This window comes from Anabrus simplex, chromosome 7, assembly GCF_040414725.1.
Source record: "Anabrus simplex isolate iqAnaSimp1 chromosome 7, ASM4041472v1, whole genome shotgun sequence".
In the NCBI taxonomy this organism is placed as follows: Eukaryota; Metazoa; Arthropoda; class Insecta; order Orthoptera; family Tettigoniidae; genus Anabrus; species Anabrus simplex.
Window position 1 is genome coordinate 114,083,821 of NC_090271.1, and position 26,044 is coordinate 114,109,864.

At 38.1% G+C, this 26,044-nt stretch overlaps 1 protein-coding gene across 1 annotated transcript in view; it reads left to right on the top strand.

Annotated features, from left to right (window-relative positions):
- Oseg5 (intraflagellar transport protein Oseg5) overlaps window positions 1-26,044 on the top strand; it is a 192,033-nt gene that overhangs the window by 35,968 nt on the left and 130,021 nt on the right. The window contains exon 4 of the mRNA XM_067151262.2: window positions 10,966-11,144. Within this exon, the coding sequence (XP_067007363.2) occupies window positions 10,966-11,144 (179 nt within the window). The remainder of the gene's footprint in view (window positions 1-10,965; window positions 11,145-26,044) is intronic.

Consider the following 26,044-nt stretch of genomic DNA (forward strand, 5'->3'; position numbering starts at 1 on the left):
AATAATTTAGAATTATATTGAAATGATATTGTCCATTTTAAATATGCTCCTCTGTGTCAGCTGAAGTAGAAATAAGTTTTTCAAAGTACAAGGCTTTGTTGACTGAAAATAGGAACTTTTTAAATTTCAAAATTGTACAAGATATTCATTGTATATTAGTATTCAGGGCTCATAAACTGAAGTAAAAAGAAGCACGTGCAAAGTAATCACAGCATACGTTAACACTGTACTGATAATTTTAATAAAATAAAAAGCATACTGCACTATCAAATTCCATAGTTTAGTTTGCTTCTCATGTGCATTTTATTCTTAACTAAATACTGTAGTTCATTGTCATAAATTGATTTACTAATTGATTTTACAACTGAAATTTTAACTTTAAATATATTATTGTTAAGTCATATTTTTTATGTTACTCTGCATGTTTTTGTACATTTTAGGTCATAATGCATTTTTTGTGAGTGTGCATATCAGTGGCGGTTCATGCATGACGGGCTTTTGGGCGCCGCCCCACCGCCGTTTCAAAAACATTTATCGTTATTGCACTCTGTAATTGATTACATAAAGAGATGGGCAAATGTAGCGAAGTCGAACTTATAGTGGTGTGCTGTTCAGTTATACGAGGTGTGTTCAAAAAAAGACCGAACTGTGGCTAGAAAAACTTTATTATGTAACTTACATCATTTCACAGACTGTCCCCTTCAAAATAGTCCCCTGCACTATCAACAGCGTGTTGCCAACGTTTCTTCCACTTTTGGAATGCTTCCTGGAATGCACTTTCTTTGATGGCGCGAAGTTGCCTCGTCGCATTCTCCTTGATCTCTTCAATGTCTTGGAAACGATGTCCTTTCAAGGTGGTTTTCAATTTGAGGAATAAGAAAAAGTCTGCTGGAGCCAAGTCGGGAGAATAGGGCGGATGGGGCACAACAGGAATTTGGTGTTTTGCCAGATAACTGCGGACCGAGAGAGAGGCATGTGCTGGCGCATTGTCATGGTGCAACATCCAGGATTTGTTTTCCCACAGTTCAGGCCTCTTCCTGCGCACAGCATCTCTCAAATGCGTTAAAACATTCTGGTACAGTTCTTTGTTCACTGTCTGGCCTCGGGGTACAAACTCGTGATGGACAATGCCTTTCCAATCAAATAACACAATCAGCATCACCTTGATGTTTGAACGACTCATTCGTGCTTTTTTCGGTCGAAGAGAACCTTTCCCCACCCACTGTGATGATTGCCTTTTGGTTTTGACATCGTAACCGTACACCCACGTCTCATCTCCAGTGATGATGTTCTTCAGGAAGTTGTCATCAGCATCTGCGTTAGCAAGCATTTCCTGACTGATGCTGACTCGGTTCTCCTTTTGATCGTCAGTCAGCAAACGAGGGACAAATTTAGCACTGAAGTTTTTCGGTTAAAATTGCATGACATGATCCTACGCTGATGCACACCTGATCAGCAACCTCTCGGACTGTCAAACGACGATTTCCACGAATCACTTCACGAACTCTCTCGACATGGCGGTCGTCTGTTGATGTGGAAGGTCGCCCAGGCCTAGGGTCTTCAGTGACAGACGTTCTACCGTCTTTGAAACGTTTAAACCACTCGTAGCATTGTGTACGACTCATGCATTCCTCCCCGTATGCTAGCTTCAACATTTCAAATGGTTCCACAAACGTTTTCCCGACTTTGAAGCAGAACTTCACGCACACGCGTTGTTCCTCAAGCTGTTTCATTATAGAATTCGACGAACATGTGACACACGCAATCACTTCAGAGGCTCTAACTCAACTGATAATGCAGGCAATGGAATGCGGAAAGCAGCGGTCTGTTGTCAGAAGTTGCCGCTAGGCGCCGCCACAGTCACAACTCGCTCAATGTTGCGGTTTGCGCGCAATTTACAAAGTTCGGTCTTTTTTTTAACACACTTCGTACAATGTTATCTTTATTATTTCGGCTGTAAACATTTTGCTTTTCTATTTTCAAGAAAATGGCAATGGCTTTCAGATCATGGCTGCTGTCCAGCATGCTCGATGTTTTCTCTTTAGTTGTTAGGCGTTCGGACTGTGGCAGCAGAGCCATGAACAGGTCCCACACTTTGCAAGTGTGCGGGGTGCGGGAGGAGCCTGGAAGAACGATGTGGGCTTGTCAGGGGAAGGAAGAGTGCAGGTGGGTGTATGGTCTGCTAGTTGGGATTGCATTAACTGTTAGCCTATTAATGTGTGTGCATAAATGCCATTGTAGTGTAGTTAATTCATTAATTAATATTGTAATACAAGCAGATTTCTATTCAGCTAGTGCCATTGGATTTTTATTATTATTATTATTATTATTATTATTATTCATCTAAAAGTATCGTGGTGCTGGTCAGTGAAAACTCGACCGATTGGGGAGAGGAAGGAGATGGCGGCACAGCCCTGCCAGAGTAAAATGTCACGAACCGCCACTGGTGCATATTATGGTGATTTTTAGGTCATAAAATTCCTAGCGCTAGTCATTATCATTGTCTTGTTTTTCTTTACATTGGTTCTTATTCCCGTTCTTAAATTGTCCCATTTTATTGCCTTAATCTGACCTTGTACTTTTCTCTCATCCTTTTCCCAAATAAGAATATTATTGGCAAACAACATTGTAGTACTTCCATATATTGCCTTTGCTACCATCATGTCATCCATTACAATGATCAGTAGGATTTCCATACATTTTGTCAATCCAAATTTTCCATAGCTCCATTTTTTCTGCACAGGCTTTTCCCAAAATATTTTCTCCCAAAGCACAATTCCCTAGGATATCTTTCCCAGTCTATATGTGTCTAACTTTCCCAAAGGACAGTGTTTCCCAAATGACAAAGGTTTTGAGGGATGTATCATCAAAATTTTATTTAGATATGTACGATGAACTAATACAGTAGTCATGTGAAAGATAAAATTTAACATGAAAGTTATTATTGAAAAATGCGCACATGCCGTGCAGAATACCATTACATTATATTTACATTACATACACATTACTTTTCTTTGCTATAAGCTACGATGGATTTCTGTCTATTACTGCATTTTACAATATGGTATCTATCACAGAATTCCAAGCACAACTCACACACACATTTGTCATTTGGTTCGTGAAATAATTTGTTGCAGCACACCTTGTGGTGGAAACCATGGATAGCCAATCTCGTCGTCACGTGTCGCATATCATGATTAGCTTCCATCCAGGTCCTGTCTTGCATAGCAGATGTTGCATAGAAGTCCTCTGGTATGTGGTTTTTCTTCTCATGCAGATCTTGTATAAGCTGTTTGAAGCTGGTACTAGCTTGAAGTATGAGCTCGCATCTCAGATCCTCTATTAAGAAGGTCTCCCTGGTAAGCTCATACACTAGCCTCGATCTTGCATTCTGCGGGACTCCTAAAATTCTCTTCAGGTATCTAGCCTTTACTCGCTCCAATTCTTCCAGCTGTTTGTATGTGAGGTATTCTGCCACTAATTCTAGGCCATAAGTCAGAACAGGTAGTATCTTTAACCTAAACAAGTCCATAGCTGTGCTGATCGATAGTTGTGTGATGTTCCTGATTTCATTCATAGCGCTAGTGGCCGCCACTGCTCTAGATCTTATATGTAAACTGAAACTCTTTCCCGTTGTTTGAATTGTGATACCTAGATATTTAAAATTGTTAGCCCTCTTGAGTAGTTTGCCATTGCATTTGATGTTCTCTGCTTCAGTGAGTCTTCCTCCTTTCCTAAATACTACCAATTCCGTCTTCTCTTCGTTTATCTGGATGTCGTTTCTCTCTGCCCATTCACATAGTGTGTTTAGCGATACTTGCAGTTTATCTATATCTGTCGCTGCGATGGCCATGTCATCAGCGTATATGTATGTGCTTGTTCCTGCCATTCCTTTGGTGACATCGTTCGTGAGAACATTAAACAGGATAGGGCTGAGTGGATCGCCTTGGAGGACACCGTTCGTCTGCGACAGCCAGTCAGATATGCCTGTTCCATCATCTATCTGTATGTAGTTTTCTGCCATTATATTCGATATCAGGGTCGTTGTGCTCGTTCTTCCAATTAGTTCCTCCAGTTTATCTATTAATACCTTTCTGTTGACCGTATCGAAGGCTTTTGAGTAATCAACAAAAACCACATATAGTTTTCCTTTTGGTCCTTCTATCGTCTGTTTTATTTGTTCCAACAGGTTTTCTACTGCCAGAGTCGTGGACCTTCCCTTTCTAAAACCAAACTGTTCCTCTGGTAGAAAGGGTTCTAGCTTCTCTGCCAGCCTTTTGGCGAGGATTCCTGTTAGGAGTTTCAGTAATGTAGATTCCAACGCTATTCCTCTATACGCGTTTGGGTTCTCTGTGTCTCCTTTTCCCTTGTATAATAGCTTGATTGTTGACTTTCTCCATTCGTCTGGTATACTTCCTAATTCTAAACATTTATTTAGAAGGGAGGTCCATATCGGTAAGTATTCTTGTGCTGTCTGCTTTAAGTGTTCACTTCTTATTCCATCTACTCCTGGTACTCTGTTATTCCTCATTTTCTGTATCGCTTTTGCAATTTCATCCGTGGTGAAGATCTCATCAGCTTGTGGAGTCATAGGTGTCTTAATCATGGGTCTTGTTTCTTTTGAGCAAATTGCTATTCTTATATGATCTTATATGATAGAACATGAAAGTTATTAATTTCACCTTTAGATTTAGTGACTGCTGTTCCTTTATATTCTGATTTTCATGTACATTTCTGATAGTGTTTCCCATTTTTTGTCTCTCTTCTGTAATATGCAAAAAATTAAGAAATACTTTCCTTCCTCCTGTACTAGAAACTATAACTTGTAGATTTTGTTCCTTCATGTTGATCATATAACCCTAGCTAGGTATTAGTATCAATGACTTATTTTATTGCAGATTTTAAAGGAGAAAATTGTTTTAGTAAGAAAAGGCATAAGTAGGATTGAATTTTGGAAAAATGATCTTGCAAAAATTGGATTTTGAAAAATAGATTGGATAAATAATAAACCTCACAGTACACTTCTCTGTTGCAGTCCATTTTAATTTAGAACACCGTGTTTTATTCACTTGGATTAGACACAACTGCAACATTTGCTTCTACCGTCTCCAATATCTCCTTATACTACCCCAAACTTTTGTTCTAACCTTTTTAAAATCAATTAATATCATTATAGTGAAAAAATGAAAATCTACAGCCTGTCATTCGACTGGTCAGAAATGGAATGAATCAAGGCACCATCTAGCGGCAAGCATAGGAATTGAGCCAGCTGCTGAAGCCTGTCTCACTCCTGTGGAGTAATGATTAACGACGTCATTATAGTATCCGTCTCATATTTGGCTGTGGTTTTCCATACTTTTTCTCGTAATGAAAATGGGCTCCAGTAATGCCGTTCCACCTCTCAAACCATACTGTTGTTTTTGAAATTGCATTCCTATCTCTTCCGTAATTCTTCTTCCCCCAATTGTGACAAATGGGATTCATGGTAAGTTTCAGATGTAGTTTTTACCACATATTAATTCAATTCAGGGACTTAAGTTTCAACTTTATTCAAAGTCATCCTCAGCCTACAAATACAGTAGAAAATATGTAAGTGCAGACTCCATATATCTAATCTTACAAACTAAGGTATTGTACATTAAAGTATCAAAACAATAATTTACACGTATTTCTGCAGAATGAAGGTTTGGCATCAACACAAGTTACTGACAAAGGAAAATCAGGCAGCGGGAATAATCGAAGGGATGGAACTGTAGAATTCATTAACCACAGAGTGGTCAGGAAAGAAAGTTTTCCTGGTTTTTTTTGACAGACTTTTGTATTTCTTATTATTTCCAAAGAATTTAATATGGAGCCCTTGGTTTCAGTATGAAGGGTTTTGAGATGCTATCCTGATTGTTCTGCCTGACTGATGTGAACAGAGTTGCAGTCACTGCACTGTAATTTATATTCACTGCTTGTATTTTCTTGTTTTTGATTATTTTGAGAAATAAGAATTACATTTAAACATACAGAATAACCCTGACTTTGTGGAAGAGTTCCTAAGTTTTCAGGAACTGGACCATAGTATGGTAGAACTGTCCAGTTTTTCTTCTCAAGATGGAGTGATGAGTACACTGAAATACTATTTAATTTCTTCTGTTTTTGAATTGCTAATTTGTCAATGACGTTCATCTTGTAGTCATTGTTCACTGCAATTTCTTTGATAATCTGATGTTCTTTGTTGAAACTTGACCGATCATGTTACGGGGAATGTAGCTAACTACGATAGCATAGGAAGTGGTGGCATGAATTATCTGGAATTATCAAATCTGTGTAAGTGGGTTTCCTGTAGTTGTTAAAGATGTGGATATTTTGGGAGTAGTCATTATTTAAATTAATATTTAAAATGAAATTTCTGTAATTTAAAAGAGTAAACTGCAAGGAGTGAAAGGAATTTAGTAACTGAAGTAGTTTATGAAGTTGGTGGTTGTACTTTGAAACAAGCAGAACATAATGAAACAAATAAACAGTATCTTTAATGAGAGGATCTGCTGATGAAAGAAGATTTCACTCAATTCACATTCTCAGCAAGTAGAGTGACGTAGTTTTCCATCGAAAAACAGCCAAGTTGTTTGTAGTTTTGTCCATTGAACTTTATAAAAAGTTATTTTTGGTGCAGTTAAAAAGATGGTCACACAACTCCACTTTTGTCCATGGAAAGTATTTGAGAGGTATAGATGATGTTTTCAGCAAGAAATAGGGTTTGGGAGAATGGAATATCCATGAAAAGATTCTTAACATCCAAAAGACACTAGTTTATGAGGAGATGGGGTTGGGATATTCTGTACTTTACATATGAGCTCTAAGATGTTTTTGATGCTGTGTTTAGGTCTGAACTGAGTTTTCGTTTGGAAGATAGTATTCACTTTTTGGATTATTTTGTTCAGGAAGTTTCTGAATATTATACCACTGGTCTGATGGAATTCCATGTTTATATAATTTTGGCTGACCATATAATTGTGGAGGTTTAGGATTCTTCAGAACTATGGTTTTCTTTTCTCGGTCGCTTAAGAGATAATTTTACATTACTAAGTGTAGATTTTATATCTTGGTAACAGTGAGGTAATAGGTTGTGAAGTAGCCTGCAGTTGTTACAGGAAATTAACTCTTCAACTTTCTCCACATAATCATTTTTGAGGTGAATGCCAGTCAAGCAGAGCAGATATTTTTATACTACAGAATCATGCTTAAGTTTTTCGTGGCTAAGCTCAACATTTGATTTAAGACACGCCCTGCCGCCGCCGCCCCCCACCACCTACACCACCACCACCGCCGCCACCGCCGCCCCCCCCCACCACCACCACCACCACTTTAAAAAATAAGGTTATCCCAAAATAGATAAATGCTACGAGGATTGTGTCCTGTCATACAACAATGTTTAATTTTAATTATTCTAACATTTTATTTGGAGTATATGAGGAACAAACGGTGAAAGTGCAGCAAAGAAATTATGGGTATTAAGTGAAGTGGAACTTTGGTATATCACCTTGATGTGCTTTCATTTTGCTGCAGGCACAACTCAGGAGAGTAAAAAAACAATAGTCAGGAAGAAGTTTAGAAGTTCGCTATAAGGAGCACATTAACTTAGTGATACAAGATATTCAGCTATGTGCAAACATATGCATAATAGCAGTCATAATTTTATGAGTATAGAAAAGGACATGAAATGATTATACACAGTTTAGTAAGGAAATTTATGAATATTTTGGAAAAACTGCTTATCTGCTTGTCGCAAAAAAAGTAATAGACATTTAAATTTTAATGAAGTTTCGGCAGAAGAAAACTCATTTAAATTAGCAAGCTTATATGGTAGAAAAGAAGAGGAGAATGGCTATAATAATGAATCTATGACCCTTCTCCCTATTAAGTTTTCTAACGTACTTCCAGTAAGAGTTAAGATGTCAGGCCTCTCCCTTTTTCCCCTTACCTGCTTTGCATTGTTAGGCCACAGCTGTTTAACATTCACTTCGCAGTGCTAGGAGAACAACGTGTCAACAACAAGTGGCCTCACATTTTACTTGTTATGATGTTTTCTATTTTCATTAGGATTTCAAACTTCATTTAGATTAATTAGCTATTTTTGTTTTTTGTCATTATAGTACAATTTGAAGAACTTGAGTTTAACCTGGCTCGCGTTATTTTAGGAAGCTCATTCAGCGTGTGGAGGAACAAGTTGAATGGATCCGCGCTGTCATAACGAATTAAAGAATTTAAAATAGATGCATAGTGATTGCTATTAGTATTAATACATTTTATACAAGAATAACAATGTGTTCATGCGGATGAGACAGTCATAGGTTTTTAACTGTAAAAATAGACAAATGCTGGGAGGATTGTGTCCTTTCATACAACAATGTTTAATTTTTATTATTCTAACATTTTATTTGGAGTATTAATATTATTATTTGAGAGGACCAAGCAGTTTTTACCTTTGAAATTCATGGAAAGAGGAATAAACATTTCATAATGAGCTGTGATATTTGTTCGGTTATTGGTATTTAGTTTTATGAAATATTTTGGTAGTAGAGGAACATTTTACAAAGTTTATTCAGTGCATTTTAATAAAATCATTGTAGTTTAGAAATATGTTAGTTTCGCTGATGAAGAGAATGATACCGAGCTCGATAGCTTCAGTTGCTTAAGTGCGGGCAGTATCCATTATTTGGGAGATAGTGGATTCGAACCCCACTGTCGGCAGCCCTGAAGATGGCTTTCTATGGTTTTCCATTTTCACACCAGGCAAATGCAGGGCTGTAACTTAATTAAGGCCACGGCTGCTTCCTTCCCATTTCTAGCCTTTTCATGTCCTGTTGTCGTCATAAGACCTATCTGTGTCGGTGTGATGTAAACCAACTTGTAAGTAATGTAGGAAGAGAATGATTGTTTCTCAAAACGTGTACCCTACTTTGATTCAACAAGTGGTAGGGTTTTAATATTGAACTATTTTTCTCAATAAAGAAAATTAAGATATGTTTTAGACAATGACATGATATAGAACTGTTGAGATTTTAATGAGTTTTTTATGTAGATATTTTATTTTAATGAGTCAGATTTATTTTAAGGTTTTGTGTGTTATACATTTAAGTATCTCCTTAGAGATTTGGACATTTTATTATTGCTGAAGAAAAGAATAGATCTATTTCTCGAAACATGTACGGTGGTGGTATGAATTAAACAAATAGTAATACCGGTATTAATTGTATAAACAACTGTATTGACAGGCGGACCATAATTATCCCTGTTTTTCACAGGTTGTTAAATATTAAACAATTATATCAAGAAACAAAGAGCTGTGTGCAAATTCAAGGAAGCAGGTCAAATTGATTTGAAATGAGCGGAGTCCAACAAGGAAGTTGTCTATCGTCACTTCTCTTCATTATTATAATGGATGAGGTTATAAAAGCAGTGAAAAGGAAGAATCAGACAACAGTTAAACTTGTATTTGCTGATGACGTTATTTTATGGAGTAAGACAGAAGAAGTAGTACAAGCTAAACTAGATCTTTGGCAATCAGAATTTGAAAGAATCAGACTGGTCATCAACTGAACCAAAACAGTTAGTTTGGTGATGAGTTGAAATCTTGTAGCAATCTACCTGCAAGTGCAAAAGGAGGAAGTAGATATTATTAATTACTTCAAGTACTTAGCGAGCTTCGTTTCTTCTGACAATACCATAAAACAAGAAATAAGGAATAGGATACAAGCTGCATCAAAATTCTATCACTCCATTTGTCAGCTGCTTTGGAATGACACATTTTCCTAAGTTTCAAAGATCACACTGTACAAAACATATCCTTTACTAATTCTAATGTATGGACTGGTTGCAGCAACTTTGACTGGACCTGCATAAAGTCACCTACAGGCCCATGAAATAAAGTTCCTCTGTTCCTGTCTTCAAAAGACAAGGAGAGAGAAAATAAGGAATGAGAATATCCAGTAACAACTTGGATTGGGCAAGAGTCTGTTGGAAACTTCAGAATTAAGTAGATTACAATGGTATGGACATATGAGAAGGATGACTCTAAGTAGGACCCTAGGAGCATACTATGAAACAAATGTTATTTGTAAGAGGCCCAGAGGAAGGTCTTATGATGGTTGGGAAGAGCAAATATTCAAAGATGTTGCAATGCGTGATGCAAATTGGCAGCAAAACGTAGAACGTTAGCCGTGGATGGACAGGACGAACTGGAGAAGGCTTGCAAATACCTGCATCCAGTTTGCTGGAGTGGAGAATTGATGATGATTGCTAACTACTAGTTTATTGTGTTTTATGACATTGCTGAACTTCTCTCAATGGTTCAGCAGTAGAAGCAAAATATTCCATGACACATGTTAGGATTTTCTTGAATTATGGTGTATTAGTACCTGTGCAAAGTTTTGGGAAGCAGTACCTTGGCAGGATATAGTGACTAAAATTGAATGTAACATTCGTAGCAGTTGATTTCACAGTATGGTATGTGTGTGAACCTAATAAAGACGTAGAATTTCTGAAATCTCAGAGTCAAACACGGAGGTGTGACAATCAATTATATTGACTAGGCTTACACTGAATATGAGTTTAAATACAATGCATTTAGTCATGCCATTTAAAATATATATTGTGGAATCAACCAGAAACCAGTCTATAACATTCCTTCTAAACAGATAATAAGGACTGGCCTCAATATTGGTGCCCAAGGAAGCAATCCCCTGGTACTTGTGGACTTCTTGAAAAGTTTAGGACTAAGTATGACCTCCACTCAATTGTGATATCTGCATCAAAGGGGTCAGTAGCCATCTTTAGAAACCATACCTATAGACCTTTAACAAGCACCTTTTTCCTTGTGGCAGCCTACAAATGTTGTAGGAAGATATCTAATAATAGGTAGATATATAATTTACATGGAATGTTGAAAAATTATCCGAATGTTAATTATTTATCTAGCGGGTGAAGATGGGCAAGTGAAGATATGGACTCGCAGTGGCTTGCCACGCTCCACTCTTATGCAGTCCGCAACTCCTGTCTACAGTGCTGTTTGGTCTCCTAATTGTAGTCAAGTGCTCCATACAATGGGAAAACACCTGGTAGTCAGGACTCTTGCTAACACAAAAAAATATTATCAGGTAAGATTTGTTATGTTAGCAATGGTAGGCTAAGGTTGTGAGTGATCAGTGTTCCAGTAATTATGAGTTATTCTATAAAAACTTGTAAGTTTAGTGATTGAAAACACTGGACCCATCTGTTCTGTAAGTACTGTGGTTGCTATGTAACTATACATATTGGAACTAAGTTTAATCCTTCTCTAAGAGTTAACCTTGTGATGAGTTTTGTCAAAGTTTAAGCAAGACTCATGTAAACAAAGGCATCAAGGTAGTTAAAGCATGCTTATGATATGAAATGACACTTACACGTAATGTCCTTGGATTTGATATATTGAGTCAAGGTAATTTGAAAGTGTGACGCTGGTTTCAAAACGCACTGCACACATTATTGGCCAATAAGTTAGTTTTATCATTAAAGAACAGCTGTATTAGTACCTGTGCAAAGTGTGGGAGAGAGCAGTACCTAGGCAGGATATAGTGACCAAAATTGAATGTAATATTTGTAGCTGTTGGTTTCATAGTAAGTATGTGAACCTTGAAGATTTTTATTTATTTGTTTCAGAAGCACTTACAATGATTGAAGTTAATATGGTAATAATACATAATATGTACATGATACATGAACAGTATAACATTGAATTGTCAGTTCATTTATACTTTTGCCGACCAGAAGATAGCAACATCGATTACATTTGGTGTAGCAAAAATCAGGTCTTCCAGAGTACATGATGTTGGACACTGACTACATTGGAGCAAATGGGAGGACGTCTGCACTTCGCCATATTTAGATAGTGGCGACTCCGTACGGAAACCCCATTTCATTAAGTTATTCCTGCATTTATTAACACTTGACCGTAATCTATTGAGCAATCTCAATGTTGTCCATGTGTATCCAGAGGGAAGTTTTTCACAGGGTGTGAGCCATCCCTCGGGGCTGTTAAACCTTGCACGCCAGAGATCAGTTCAGGAGTGCTGTGGTGTCCCGATAAGAGCCTCGGTTGTTCTGCCTGTCTGTTTTTAAGGTGGAAAGCGCAAGTCTCAGGTGGTTTTCCATATAATAGTCAGACAATTCTGTCAATGCCTTATTATTATTATTATTATTATTATTATTATTATTATTATTATTATTATTATTATTATTATTATTATTATTATTATTATTATTATTATTATTATTATTGATTTAAGCCCACTAAGGAGCACTGATGACTAGTTCTTCCTCGATGCTCTTCTTCGTTCCCAATATCGCTTGAGCCCTGCTGATAATTTCTCCTTTCTCTCCTGTGAAAGGGGCTTCCGACTTCTAGGGACTCTAGGTGGTGGGGTCCAAGACTGTACCATAGCACAAAATTTGGAACGATCTTCTATATCGATGTCTGAAATCCCAGCCGAATCCAAGTCCTTCTGTACTTCATTAAGCCACAAGCTTCCAGTCTTGTAGCTTTTAACCAAAGAGAAGATCTTCTTGGTAAGCCTGTTGCTGTCCATTCGTTGTAGGTGTCCGTAGAACTGGTATTGGCTGATTCTAACTGTCGATGCTTTAGTAAGTGTCTGTTCAACATTTTCAAAATAATGAGCTTGGGCAAGTATAGCACAATCATCTGCATAGATGAAACTCTGCATTCCCTCAGGTAATGGTTGATCATTAGTATAAATGTTGAACAACGTTGGAGCAAGCACACTACCCTAGGGTAATCCATTCCTCTGTGATCTCCATCTTCTTCTTTGTCCTTGAAATTCAACAAAGAATCTTCTATTTTCCAGCAGGTTAGTTGATAATCTTTGGTAGCATTATAAACTTTCATAAGTAGTAGTCTGTGATTTATTATATCATAAGCTGCTGTTAGATCTATAAATGCAGCTCCTGTAAACTCTCCTTTGGAAACCATCTTCTACTTGTTGTGTTAGTTTCAACACCTGAGACGTGCAACTCTTCCTGATCTGAATCCAGCTTGTTGTGGTATATAGACTGCCTCTAGCTTCTCCGTTATTCTGTCTAGAATGAGCCTTTCAAGAACTTTATACAAATGACAGAGGAGAGAGATAGAACGGTAACTTCTAGGATCATTCTTATCCTTTCTTTGTTTATGAATAACTATAACTTGAGCTTTCCTCCAAAGTTTAGGAATCTTACAAGACTGGACACAGTTGTTCATCAGATCTAGCAACCAACACTTAGTTATTGGCCCAAAGTTCTTAATCTGCTCAACTCTTATAACATCAAGGCCTGCATCCTTCCCATTTTGACATTTACTCAGGGCGAGATCTAACTCGGCCTGAATAAAGGGTCGTAGCAAGGTAGTAGTTTCCTGGTTGGGTTGTCTCTCAAATGTCTTCCTACCGGACTTGGTTGTGGAAGGTGGTTTCCCGTTTTCTAGGAGTTGACAGGCAGTTTGATCAACTCGAACATTCGCATACTTATTTGCCTGTGAAGGGTCATTATTCAGTCGTCTTAGAAGTCTCCAAGCTTCGTGGCTGCTCCTGCTCATATCACATTCCACCATCAATTTTTCCCACTGTTTCTTCTTTACCTGAGAGCTTGAGGAGAGAATGGATCTAGCTGTGTAGGATGTTTCCTCACAAAATGGATTTTCATCATATCGTGAATAATACTCCTCGAACAGTGTAACTGTTTCTGAAGTCACACCCTGAAGGTAGGTCGTCCTGCAACCTCTTGGAATACATGCTCAAGAACAGATTGTAACAAGCTCAACAAATTGATCATAACTATCAGGTACAGGCGTGATCAGGGGGGTGAAACTCTAATAGGGCTTTTGGTCCCAATCTGTAGCTAGCTTCAGGTAGTTTCAGTCTCTTTTTGTAGATGGCGCTGGAGGTCATTCATAACGTGTAAATAGTTATATACACGTTCTGTAGATGGCACGCAAGTAAGCATGAAATGAGCGTTGTTAATAATTAAAGGCAGTTTGTCTCGAAATGAAGTATTTAAAGTATTTCAAGTCTAACCTCAATCAGTGGGCACTTCTCACAAATTAATTAGTCATAAAACGTCAAGCATTGTGGAGATAATATTGCTGAATTGCATCGAATTCAACTTTGCCCAATCGATTAACCTTGTTCGAACTTATATCGATTTTAATCGATAGTTCCCATGATGCTACAGTATTTGTGTTGTTTGAATTGCAACTGCTCATGTGCTTGTGATGTAAATCTTAGTTCCTTGTGCTTGTTTATTTGAAATATATCTTCGCCAGTCCTCCTGAAATCCTGTATTTCCTGTTTGAGTACACATCAGGGGCTGAAAGCTGAATGGTTCTATTAATGTAGTTCTATATATTTCCTGTCTCAGTGCATTTAATTCTGTTATTTTTATTTTCATGTGGTACTTGGATATTGATGTGATACCCCATTGTCTTGCATATGGTGTGCTCTGTTGTCTTGTTTTCAAAGGGATTTCTTATTTGTTATAATATCAGCTTTCTGTTAATGTGTCAATCATTCATTTGAAGTTAAAGCTGCTTGAGGTGTGTGGTTATGTTCTCAGTAACATAGTATGCCATACGAACTAGGGGTATCAGATCATTATTTACAACATAGTAAGCACTTGGAAATAAAAATATATGAATTACAATGTATTGGGCATGGAAGTAGTAGAACTGCATTATTATCGCCGTTTGGGGGGGGGGGGGGGGGCAGGGAAAGGAGGGGGGGAGGAGCCGTAAGCATACCCGGATGTGCGTCATTGCGCCGGATGTTAATTTTCCGCGCTATCTGTTGATAGTAATACTAAGGCATTGCACCAGAATGCACACTGTGGCGCTATCTCGGAAAAGAGACTAAAACTACTAGCGCCAAGTGGCTTGGAACCGAAATTTATTATTGAGTTTCATCTCTATTCTATTCTATCCTCTTTGGGCGTGATTGCTTGAACTATTCCATCCAACATTTCAGAGAATTTTAGCCAGTCTGCCTTCTTGAAGTTATACCTTCTGAAATCAGTTTCTTGGGGTCTTATGGTGGAAAAACGTCAACCCATTATCACTCTGTGCTGTGTGCTGAGGATAGGAGAACACACTGATTTGTTGCATTGCTGTGCTACGTTTTCACTTACAAAGAGGAGATCAGGGTTGTACCCTTGTTGCCACCTTCCGCTATTGAAGATCGTTTACTATCATGAATGAAGGAGAGAGAGTTGGTTTGAGCCTATGATAGAACAGCTTTGCCGTTTTCATCCTCATGTGTGTATCCCCAAGCATGACCTATTACTACAGATGTTTTCCTGGAAATCAAAGTTGTTAGGAGGAGGAAAAGAGAATTTATCTGAAGGCAGATTGTAAACTGAGGTGATCACACACTTACTAAGCTCCAAAGTTATCATCTCAATGTTATACTCGTGGGTACAATGGGCACTCTTGACTTGGATTCCTGGCTGACAAAAATAGCACTTCCATGTGCAGCATGTGGAATTTCTACTGCTAGCTGCATACCGGGTATACATGGTCATCTCTGCTGAGTATCTCTATGGATTTCTTGTATGCAAAGATCATTGCATTTCTGTTCGCAGCATAATTCGTGTAGCAGTTGTTGTTTAGACATTGAAATGCCTTCGATATTCACCGAAATAACTGAGAAGAACCGTTTATTTAATCGAATCTTGAACTCACAAATGCTTCTAGTGTGCTGACGTTCAGTTCAGTAATGGAAATTTAATTCCAGCTACCTTAGCAGGGGCACCAGGGGCAGGAATCAGCTTCACCCCCACCTTCAAGATGATGTAGAATTTCAGAATTCTCAGAGTCAAACATGGAAGTTTGACCATCATAACTCACAGAAGCATACTAGTATTCAAGATGAAGTGCTATCATCTGCTTTGGCAGGATCAGTTGGGGACATAAAATCTATTGCTAAGTCCACAAGAGCATCAATCATCTCATTAGCACAAAGTAAGTAATCTGACACATCTTCCCTAATTTCATCACACCCTCTGTTCTCAAAATATCTTTGATTACCTTCCCTCTTATCACTAATTTCCTGATTTACTTTATCAATTGTTTTCTCAGTACTAATTTTCCCATCAGGAACTATCCTACCTTGATAATTAATTCTCTTACCTAACTCCCTACCTCTATCAGTTTTCGTACTTAATTTCACCTTTTATTTCTCACTACTAAATTTAACATCATTGATTTTCATACTTTGATCCTCAATTTTTTTACTTACGGTAATATCTCCTCTAATTTCTCACTAAATTTAACATCCCCAAATTGCTCATTAACTGTCTTACTTTGATCCTCAGTTTTCTCACTACTATCACCAAGTTTCCTACTTAATTTCAAAAGATTATCTAACACATCCTTGTTATCCCTCTGTCGCCCTTGAAGTTACTGATACTAAGTTCTTGCTAGGCATGCTATTTTCTATTACTCTCTCCCGATTTGCACTCTGCAAGTCATGCTCTGAGTTATTGCTATACTCCATCTTAAAATATCACTATTATTGTCATTCTCATAGCCTCCATGGCTCAGGCGGCAGCACGTCGGCCTCTCCCCGCTGGATACCATGGTTCAAGTCCCGGTCACTCCATGTGAGATTTGTGCTGGACAAAGCGGAGGCAGGACAGGTTTTTCTCCGGGTACTCCGGCTTTCCCTGTCATCTTTCATTCCAGCAACACTCTCCATTAACATTTCATTTCATCTGTCAGCCATTTATCATTGCCCCAGAGGAGTGTGACAGGCTTCGGCAGCCAGCACATTTCCTATCCTTGCCGCTAGATGGGGGCTTCATTCATTTGATTCCTGACCCGGTCGAATGACTGGAAACAGGCTGTAGATTTTCATTCTCATTCTCAAACCTTACCAAATCTCTATTGTCTTCACTTGTCATATTGCTAGGAAATCTAACTTCAATTCTGTTATGTAGCTTTAAACTTTCAGATTTGCTACAACTATTATACTGTACATAATACATAAGAAATACAATTCTCATTTAACGTTGTTTAGGTGAGTACATCAAAATACACTCCTCACTTTTAACATTATTTGAACACATAGATCAAAATATACTCCTCACTTCCAACGTTATTTGAACACATACATTAAAATACACTCTTCACTTTCGATGTTTGAAGAGACTCTGGTGGACCAATCTTTTATTCTACCTGATATCCTTTAAACTTGTGCATAAGAACAGGTCCATCAACAATTTACCAGCTTTATTCTCCTCCTCATTGGTGTGCCAGTTGTAATATAGATATAAAATATGCCCCACATTGGGCACCAATTGTAATCCACCACTAGTCTTTGCACCACTCTTGGAGTGATAATTGTAATCTACTTAAATACTTTGCCTCATGCTTGGGCATTGATTTAAACATTTAAGAAAGTTATATTAAAAAAATCAATTCTTGTACCATAATTTAATGTAATTTCACTTGGTAACTTCCATTGTAATAAGAGTGAATTAAAAAGTAAATGGCAATGATGATGATGATGATGATGATGATGATAATATTATGATGCTGAAAATGCAGATAAATGGGTGCCAGAGGTCGCCCTAAGATCCCTCAATTTAGAATATTAACAACAAGAACATTAATAATATATGGTAGAACATAAAAGATTTTACTCAGGTCATGTTCATAGAGCTGCAAAACTGGTACGCTGCTGAATGGGCCTTACCTACTTTCCCGTGTAAACATTAGAAAATGGTAGGAGCATGCTTATTAGGCTACCATAAATTAATTTACTTAACTGTTTCACTCATATATATTTATATATTAAAAAAAAAAAAAAGCAAGATTATGTCAAATTTTACAAATTAGTCTACAATTTTCTGTAGAAAAAAAAAATCAGAACAACCCTTATCTGACATATTACTATTCTCTTTCTTATGGCCTTTAGACTAGCTTCCTGCTTCCATGCCTGGATTTGAAGCCTCATGTTCCAGAACTCCAGAACTGTCTCAACCTTCCTGCGAAGATCTGTCTCCAAACTCGTGCCGCATTATTCTCTCTTGTGCAGGATACTACTAGTCACTGCTGACATCAAGTGCCACCCAACTTGTTGCAGTTGGTAATGTTTATCAAGCTATTCCCGCATAGACTGGCGATAATTCGTGTACACCTGAATTGAGGCAGTCCAGTCTGTTTTCTCTCACTTTACAACACTGGCACAACAAATACACTTGCTCAAACTTCATAAATATTGGTCTGGCAGTGCAATATACTGACAACAGTCATAGTCCACAAGCAATTAGTACAGACTGAGAGTCGCCATATAAAAAGGATACACCGAACAATACAAGTAATTTCACGTATCCTCTGAACCCAAAAAAGCAATTCTTTCATCTTCTGAGTCCGAATAAGCAATTGCCTCCAGACTAACACTTCCTTTATATTTATGTGCTACCAATACACCTTTTCTACTTCACTCAAAATGGAAACTTTTCCATTCCATCTCTACACATTTTCATAATCAGGTGCTTGGATAAACCTGGCCTACCAAGTTTTCGGTTTTGTATGCATCATATACACGTGACTGTGTTTACCTTGATATTCATGTCCATGGTTTTACCCAAGATTACATACATAGGCCTAAGTTGAAATGTCCCAGAAAAGGCTGTCTGATTCTTATCACTAATACAGTATATATTTTAACAAATAAATACTTGAAATACCTAACTTAATTATAATAATCAAAGTATATACATTACAATATTACCAGTTCTTTTTGGCATAATAATAACATGATTGCCTCCATATTTATTTACATGTTAAGCTATTACAAATTAATAATGCACAACAACCTAAACAACTGTGCATGTAACATGATACATATTACAAGATCAAGGGTGTTCTTTAAAGCTTAGATTGATTGATCTTCTTCTGATGCATTAGCTCCTGCAATGATTCCAGTGTGGAACCAGCAGTTCCCCATTGTTTGATCTGAAACTTCTACCCATGCATCTTTGATGTAGAACAGGCCATATTTGATTGACAGACTGATAACAAAATTACTATCATTGATCTTCTGAAGGATTTTTCTGACTTGATGCTGCCTAATAGGTGCTTTAAAACTGTTGATTATTCCTGCATCCAAAGGTTGAAAATATACAGAGCATTGAAGAAGAACAAATTCTACCTTGATGTTGCTTAAATTAGCTGGACTGTTGAGACATGGCACATGTCAGGGATGAGTAATTTTTGTAGATAAATGAGGTAATCTACCTAATCAATACAATATAAAATTAGTACTTCAATTTATTTTACCGGGCGAGTTGGCCGTACAGTTAGGGGCGCACAGCTGTGAGCTTGCTTTTTGTTTGTTCCAACACACTCTTCTTCATAACCCCACAGAAACATACATACTAAATACATCCCTCCACATAAGATTGGTGTCAAGAAGGGCATGCAGTTGTAAAACAGGGCCAGGTTTGCATCTACGACACAGTTTGCATTCACAGTCTCATTAGGCTGTCTGAAAAGTTGAAAAAGAATATGATTCTCATGTCATTGTTGAAATATTTGATCCTTTGATCAAATCAAATCACTGTTGTTTTATTCCTTCCGTCGTGATAAAAAAAATACTACTGTTATTCTGTCTGTTTTTCTTTTGCAACCTTTTACAAAGGCATTTGAGATTTTTTTAAAAAAATCAGGTTGCATACAATAAAATAAAGCAGTGTCATCCATACTTCACACATCTCTTGCATTGTATTCCCTAACGATTGTGCGAGTCAGAGCAACATGACCCAAGTCGAGGGAGGTCACAGGTACTTTATGAGAGCGCAGAATTTCAATCCATCTTAAGTCAAAGATATACGGAACTATTGTGCGTCCAGTGGTGTTATATGGCATGGAATACTGGCCCGTGGCCAAAACTAACGAAAGTCGTCTTCAGGCAGTGGAAATGCACATGGTTTGTAAGACATTAGGTGTCTCCCTTCAGGATCACATCCAAAATGACACACTCAGGTGGCAGTTTGGTATCACCCCCATTCAAAATAAATTGCGAGAATGGCTATTACGATGGTTTGGCCACGTCTTACAGGGAGCATCTAGAACAGTTACCAATACATTCTATCACGTTGCCGTCGACAGCCAAGGACCCTGTAGCAGACCCAAGCAACGATGGCAGACTATCAACAAGGACCTAGGAATCTGGCATTCATCCAGCTGTTGCCCAGGACCGAGTGAAGTAGTGATCAAAGATTCTAAAAGCGGACCCTGCTCTTGTGAGACAACAGTAAGCTGTTGATGATGATTGCTTGTCATGGCCGATAACTGGGGTCAGTGGTATATCGGGTGCATGAATATGTCTTAGAGCTGGGGGTCATCCAAAATAGTGTCATGTAACAAAATGTGTAATGCAATTTTGACTATATAATATGAATCAGTTGGAGCTAAAAGGCATCATGTCACTTTTTGCAACTTTTCAGCTGAGGGGAAAAAACATTATAGTTTGAAAATCATGGTCAGTATGCGTAAGACACATATGCAGTGTTATAGACTATTATCAGTTGCTTTAGGCTATATGTAACAGTATGCAGTTGTGTATCGTATCATAATTATAAAAAAAAAAAAAATTAATGACAATTCCTTTCAGCTCCAAACTTCAATTTACATAAGGAAAATAGACCAACTTACTGGTTATAAGGTTATGCCTTTTACACATTTTGTTACATGACACTATTTCGGATGACCCCCAGCTCTAAGACATATTCCATGATCTCCACAAGCACAAGAGATGATGTCCATTCCATTGTAATCAAGCTAGGAGATTTTACAGTCATCAATATCTATAAACTTCCTGCTACCACATGGCCAGCACATGTCATTCAACCATACCCTCACCCAACTGTCTATCAAGGTGATTTTAATAGTCACCATGAGCAGTGGGGATATTCTGTGACTGATTCCAACGGGAACGCTTTGACTTCATGGGCTGAAGAGCACAATTTCCATCTTCTTTATGACTCTAAAGATTGGTGTACTTTCAGATCAGCTGCTTGGAGGAGAGAGTATAATCCTGATTTATGCTATGTGTCTACCAACTACAACACTATACCTCTACCAACCATGTGAAGAGTTCTCCCTGATTTTCCCCATAGCCAACATCGACCAGGTGTAGTGGAAATTGGAATTAAAGTTCCAATAGTATCCTCAATTCCTCATCCACGCTGGAACTTTCAGAGAGCAAATTGGATTGGCTATGCTGAACACCTTGATAAGTGCCTAGGATGGATTCCACCTGTAAAAGACAACTAAGAGAGATTTATTGGTGCTATAAAAAGCACAGCAAAGAAGTTTATACCTAGAGGCTACCGAAAGGAATATGTCCCTGGTTGGATTGAAACAGTGATGTTCTCTAACAAGATTTCCTTACAACTGGTGACCCGTGCATAGCAGATGAATTACTCCACAGTCTGGATGCTGCCTGCAGGCAGAAATGGACAGAAACAGTTGAAAGCCTTGACTTCAAACGCTCAAGTCGAAAAGCATGGTCCATTCCAAGAAAGCTAGGAGGGGGCTGTCGGGTAGATCTAATTAGTTCTCCAGTAACTCTTGATATGGTTGCAGCACAGATTGTGAACATTTCACAAGCTCCAGAAGATCAGGATCATACTACACGTATAAAACGTGAACTGAAAACATTGAGGGCAGCCAGTCCAGAAGAGAGTACTTATTCCAAGCCATTCACTCCACAAGATATATCAAATGCCTTACAAGGTATGAAGTCAGGCAAAGCCCCTGGGTTTGATGGCATTCACCCTGAATTTCTGTTACACTGTGGAAAATATGCTAGAATATGGCTTGCTAAATTCTGCTCTGACATCCTGCAGAGAGGGACTATCCATCAGCTTATGAAACGGACAAAGATCATTGTTATCCTAAAACCAGGAAAATCTAACGATCAACCCAAATATTATTATTTATAAATTTCATTTTCCGTATTGACAGATTCAAAGTATAGATAAGAAATGTGTTTTTCCACCATTCAATACACAATTTATTTTAATAGATTAAACTAGTACCGGTTTCGGCTCTTTAACGGCCATCATCAGCTAGTACATGATTTGTTTTAGCCAAGTTGTTATTGTATTAGACATCCGGATGTCTAATGGGGGATGGAAATGTATACAATAGCATATAATTAAAATATCAGTAGTCAGGGTAAAAAGTTACAAATTAGAACATGAGTATGTAAAACATATTAAAACACACAGGCCACAATATATAGTCTAACATTTAAAAAGTTTCAACACATTAAAATGGTACGTATAGGTAGACACTTGTTAAAATTTTCAATTCATGCTACATAGATTCCATTCTTCTGTCCTCTGTGCAGTTCCTTTGCTTCTAAGTTATGTTGATTTTAGCTGCGTAAGGTAATCTTCGAGAACATTCTGAAACTGGTGTACGTCTTATTGATATGAGCCTTTGTCATGAAGAAATTTTGTTGTGTTATATATCCCAACTTGTGATATACTATGGTAAGTTTCAATATAGCAAACAGCAGGTCTCGAGCTTGTATTTAGAAGTAGTTGGTGGCAACACCTCTCTCGTCTACGTTTGTTGTTGTAGTCTGTAAAGATAAGGTGATATAAGTATGCCGGTAGTGTGTGTATATAGTAAACACACGCTCTAACAAACCAATGAATCACAAGCCTGACCCCGCCCCTACTTCTCCAACGGCCACTCCTTCTTCCCCTCCACCTACATTCCCCTCAACAGCTAATATGAGCCCCAGACGCATTCGCAGTAGAACACAACAAGCCTTCAAACACATCGGCACAAGACTTCCACAACAACTATAGTAAGTACTCTTTCCATACACACACTAGGCATTCCTTCATACACACACTACCGGCATACTTATATCACCTTATCTTTACAGACTACAACAACAAACGTAGACGAGAGAGGTGTTGCCACCAACTACTTCTAAATACAAGCTCGAGACCTGCTGTTTGCTATATTGAAACTTACCATAGTATATCACAAGTTGGGATATATAACACAACAAAATTTCTTCATGACAAAGGCCCATATCAATAAGACGTACACCAGTTTCAGAATGTTCTCGAAGATTACCTTACGCAGCTAAAATCAACATAACTTAGAAGCAAAGGAACTGCACAGAGGACAGAAGAATGGAATCTATGTAGCATGAATTGAAAATTTTAACAAATGTCTACCTATACGTACCATTTTAATGTGTTGAAACTTTTTAAATGTTAGACTATATATTGTGGCCTGTGTGTTTTAATATGTTTTACATACTCATGTTCTAATTTGTAACTTTTTACCCTGACTACTGATATTTTAATTATATGCTATTGTATACATTTCCATCCCCCATTAGACATCCGGATGCCTAATACAATAACAACTTGTGAATTGTCTAATGGCTAAAACAAATCATGTACTAGCTGATGATGGCCGTTAAAGAGCCGAAACCAGTACTAGTTTAATCTATTAAAATAAATTGTGTATTGAATGGTGGAAAAACACATTTCTTATCTATACAACCCAAATATTACCGTCCAATTGCTCTTCTGAGCATAGTATACAAACTTCTGGAAAGGCTATTCTATAACAGAATTAGTTCCATCATTTTTCAGAATTTGCCTGTTGAACAAACCTGTACAGATCAGGTTTTGTCACTAATAACATTTATTGAGGCAGGCTTTCAAAAACAACTGAAAACCTCTGTGGCATTTATTGATTTGACTGCAGCTTACGACACTGTGTGAAAACAAGGACTTATTTGCAAACTATTACGTGTTTTGCCATGTAAGAAGTTTGCACGACTTATTGATAGCATGCTCACCAAGAGGAAGTTTCGTGTAATGCTGGGAAATGGCACTAGCAGTGAGAAAACTCTAAACAATGGTCTTCCTCAAGGTTCTGTATTAGCTCCTCTGCTTTTCAACCTGTACATAGCTGATATATCTGAAACTAGCTCTAGGAAATTTGGATATGCTGATGATTGGGCTCTGGCAGTACAAGATAAATTCATGGAAAACACTGAAGAAACACTTGACGGCTGGTCTGACCACCTTGGAACAGTACTTTCGCCAATGAAGATTACAACTGAATCCAAATAAAAGTGAAGTTACATGTTTTCACCTTAGCAACAAAATGGCCAATCATGAACTGAAGGTTCAGTTTGAGAACACTTGTCTTGCCCACAACAGATATCCACAATATCTAGGGATTACTCTTGACAGAACTCTATCCTTCAAGAAACATCTTCAGAATACAGCTGCTGAGTTACGATCAAGAAACAACGTCTTGCAGAAGCTGTGTGGAACCACCTGGGGATCATTATACTCTATGGTCTTCAGCTCTTGGTCTTATGTACTCTGCTGCAGAATACTGCTCATCAATATGGCTTAACAGCAGTCACACCAAATTAATTGACACTCAGCTGAAACATACTATGCGTATGATATCAGGGACAATTAGATCTACTCCCACTTTCTGGCTACCTGTTCTTGTTTTTTTTTTTTTTTTTTTTTTTTTTTTTTTTTTTTTTTTTTTTTTTTGCTAGTTGTTTTACGTCGCACCGACACAGATAGGTCTTATGGCGACGATGGGACGGAAGGGCCGGGAGTGGGAAGGAAGCCGCTGTGGCCTTAATTAAGGTACAGCCCCAGCATTTGCCTGGCGTGAAAATGGGAAACCACGGAAAACCATTTTCAGGGCTGCCGACAGTGGGGTTTGAACCTACTATCTCCCGAATACTGGACACTAGCCGCACTTAAGCGACTGCAGCTATCGAGCTCGGTGCTGCCTGTTCTATCCCATATTCCACCACCTCACCTCTGTCATGAAAATGCTCTCCTACGAGATTATAAGAAAACTAACAACAGTCAGTTGCCAATCCATGGTGACATGAATGATGCTTTTACTAACAGGCTAAAATCTAGACACCCACCTGTTAGAACAGCCAGAAACCTATCAGGCGCTAACTTGAATGTGCTTCAGGCCTGGAAGCAAGTATGGATATCCAGTGCTCCATCAGAATATCACTATCTACCGTGGCTGAAAAACAAACCAGAGGGTTTTGATCTTCCACGGAAGACTTGGACAACTATCAACAGGATTCGCACTGGCCAAGGCAGATGTGCCGCCTCCCTCCATAAATGGAGAATACTTAATTTGGCAGCGTGCAGTTGTGATTCTGTGAAGCAAACAGTTCGGCACATTGTGGAGCAGTGTCCTCTTACTGCCTACCAGGGAAACCCAAGAGACTTTTTTCTGCTCTCACCCTTGTGTGTTGACTATGTAAATAATTTGAACCTGTAAATACTTCAAACTGTAAATACAGGGTGATTGATTTGAAAGTGCAGAGCGGAGTGCCGAGGATTAGGCGCGCTGGGAAGCGGAGACAGCGAGCGCAGTGCCCGCCATGACAAGCAGGCATAGTCGGCTCAAAGAAGCGGTATGATTACGCCTATAGAAACTAAACGAAACTAAACTCACTGCTACATAGGTGCTCTTTTCAAATAGGTAAATGAATAAACAAGTAAATAAATCAACAAGGAAATTAAACTGAACTCACCAGTATTTATAGACGATGCTGAAAGTGATCTCCTTCAGCTGCAATGCAAGCTTCACATCTTGTAATGAGATTTCGAAACACACTTTGTAGTTCACGGACACCGATAGAACGCACAATGTTCCTAATGTTAAAAATTAAATAATTGAAAAGGAGGTTCAACCTATTCAATACTTAAAAGAAAGAAATGCAGTAATCACATTCCTATTTAAATGGGACCGGTTTCGACCTTAGTCCAGGTCATCATCAGCAGTTCTTGAATTATTCCTGTAAACTTTTCCTTTAAGATTTCCCTATAGATAAAAATCATATGTGCTTACATCAGGCGAACGAGGGGCCCATAAGCCTTTCCTGTTGATCTGATCATCATCGAACATTTCCCGTAACCGTCGCAT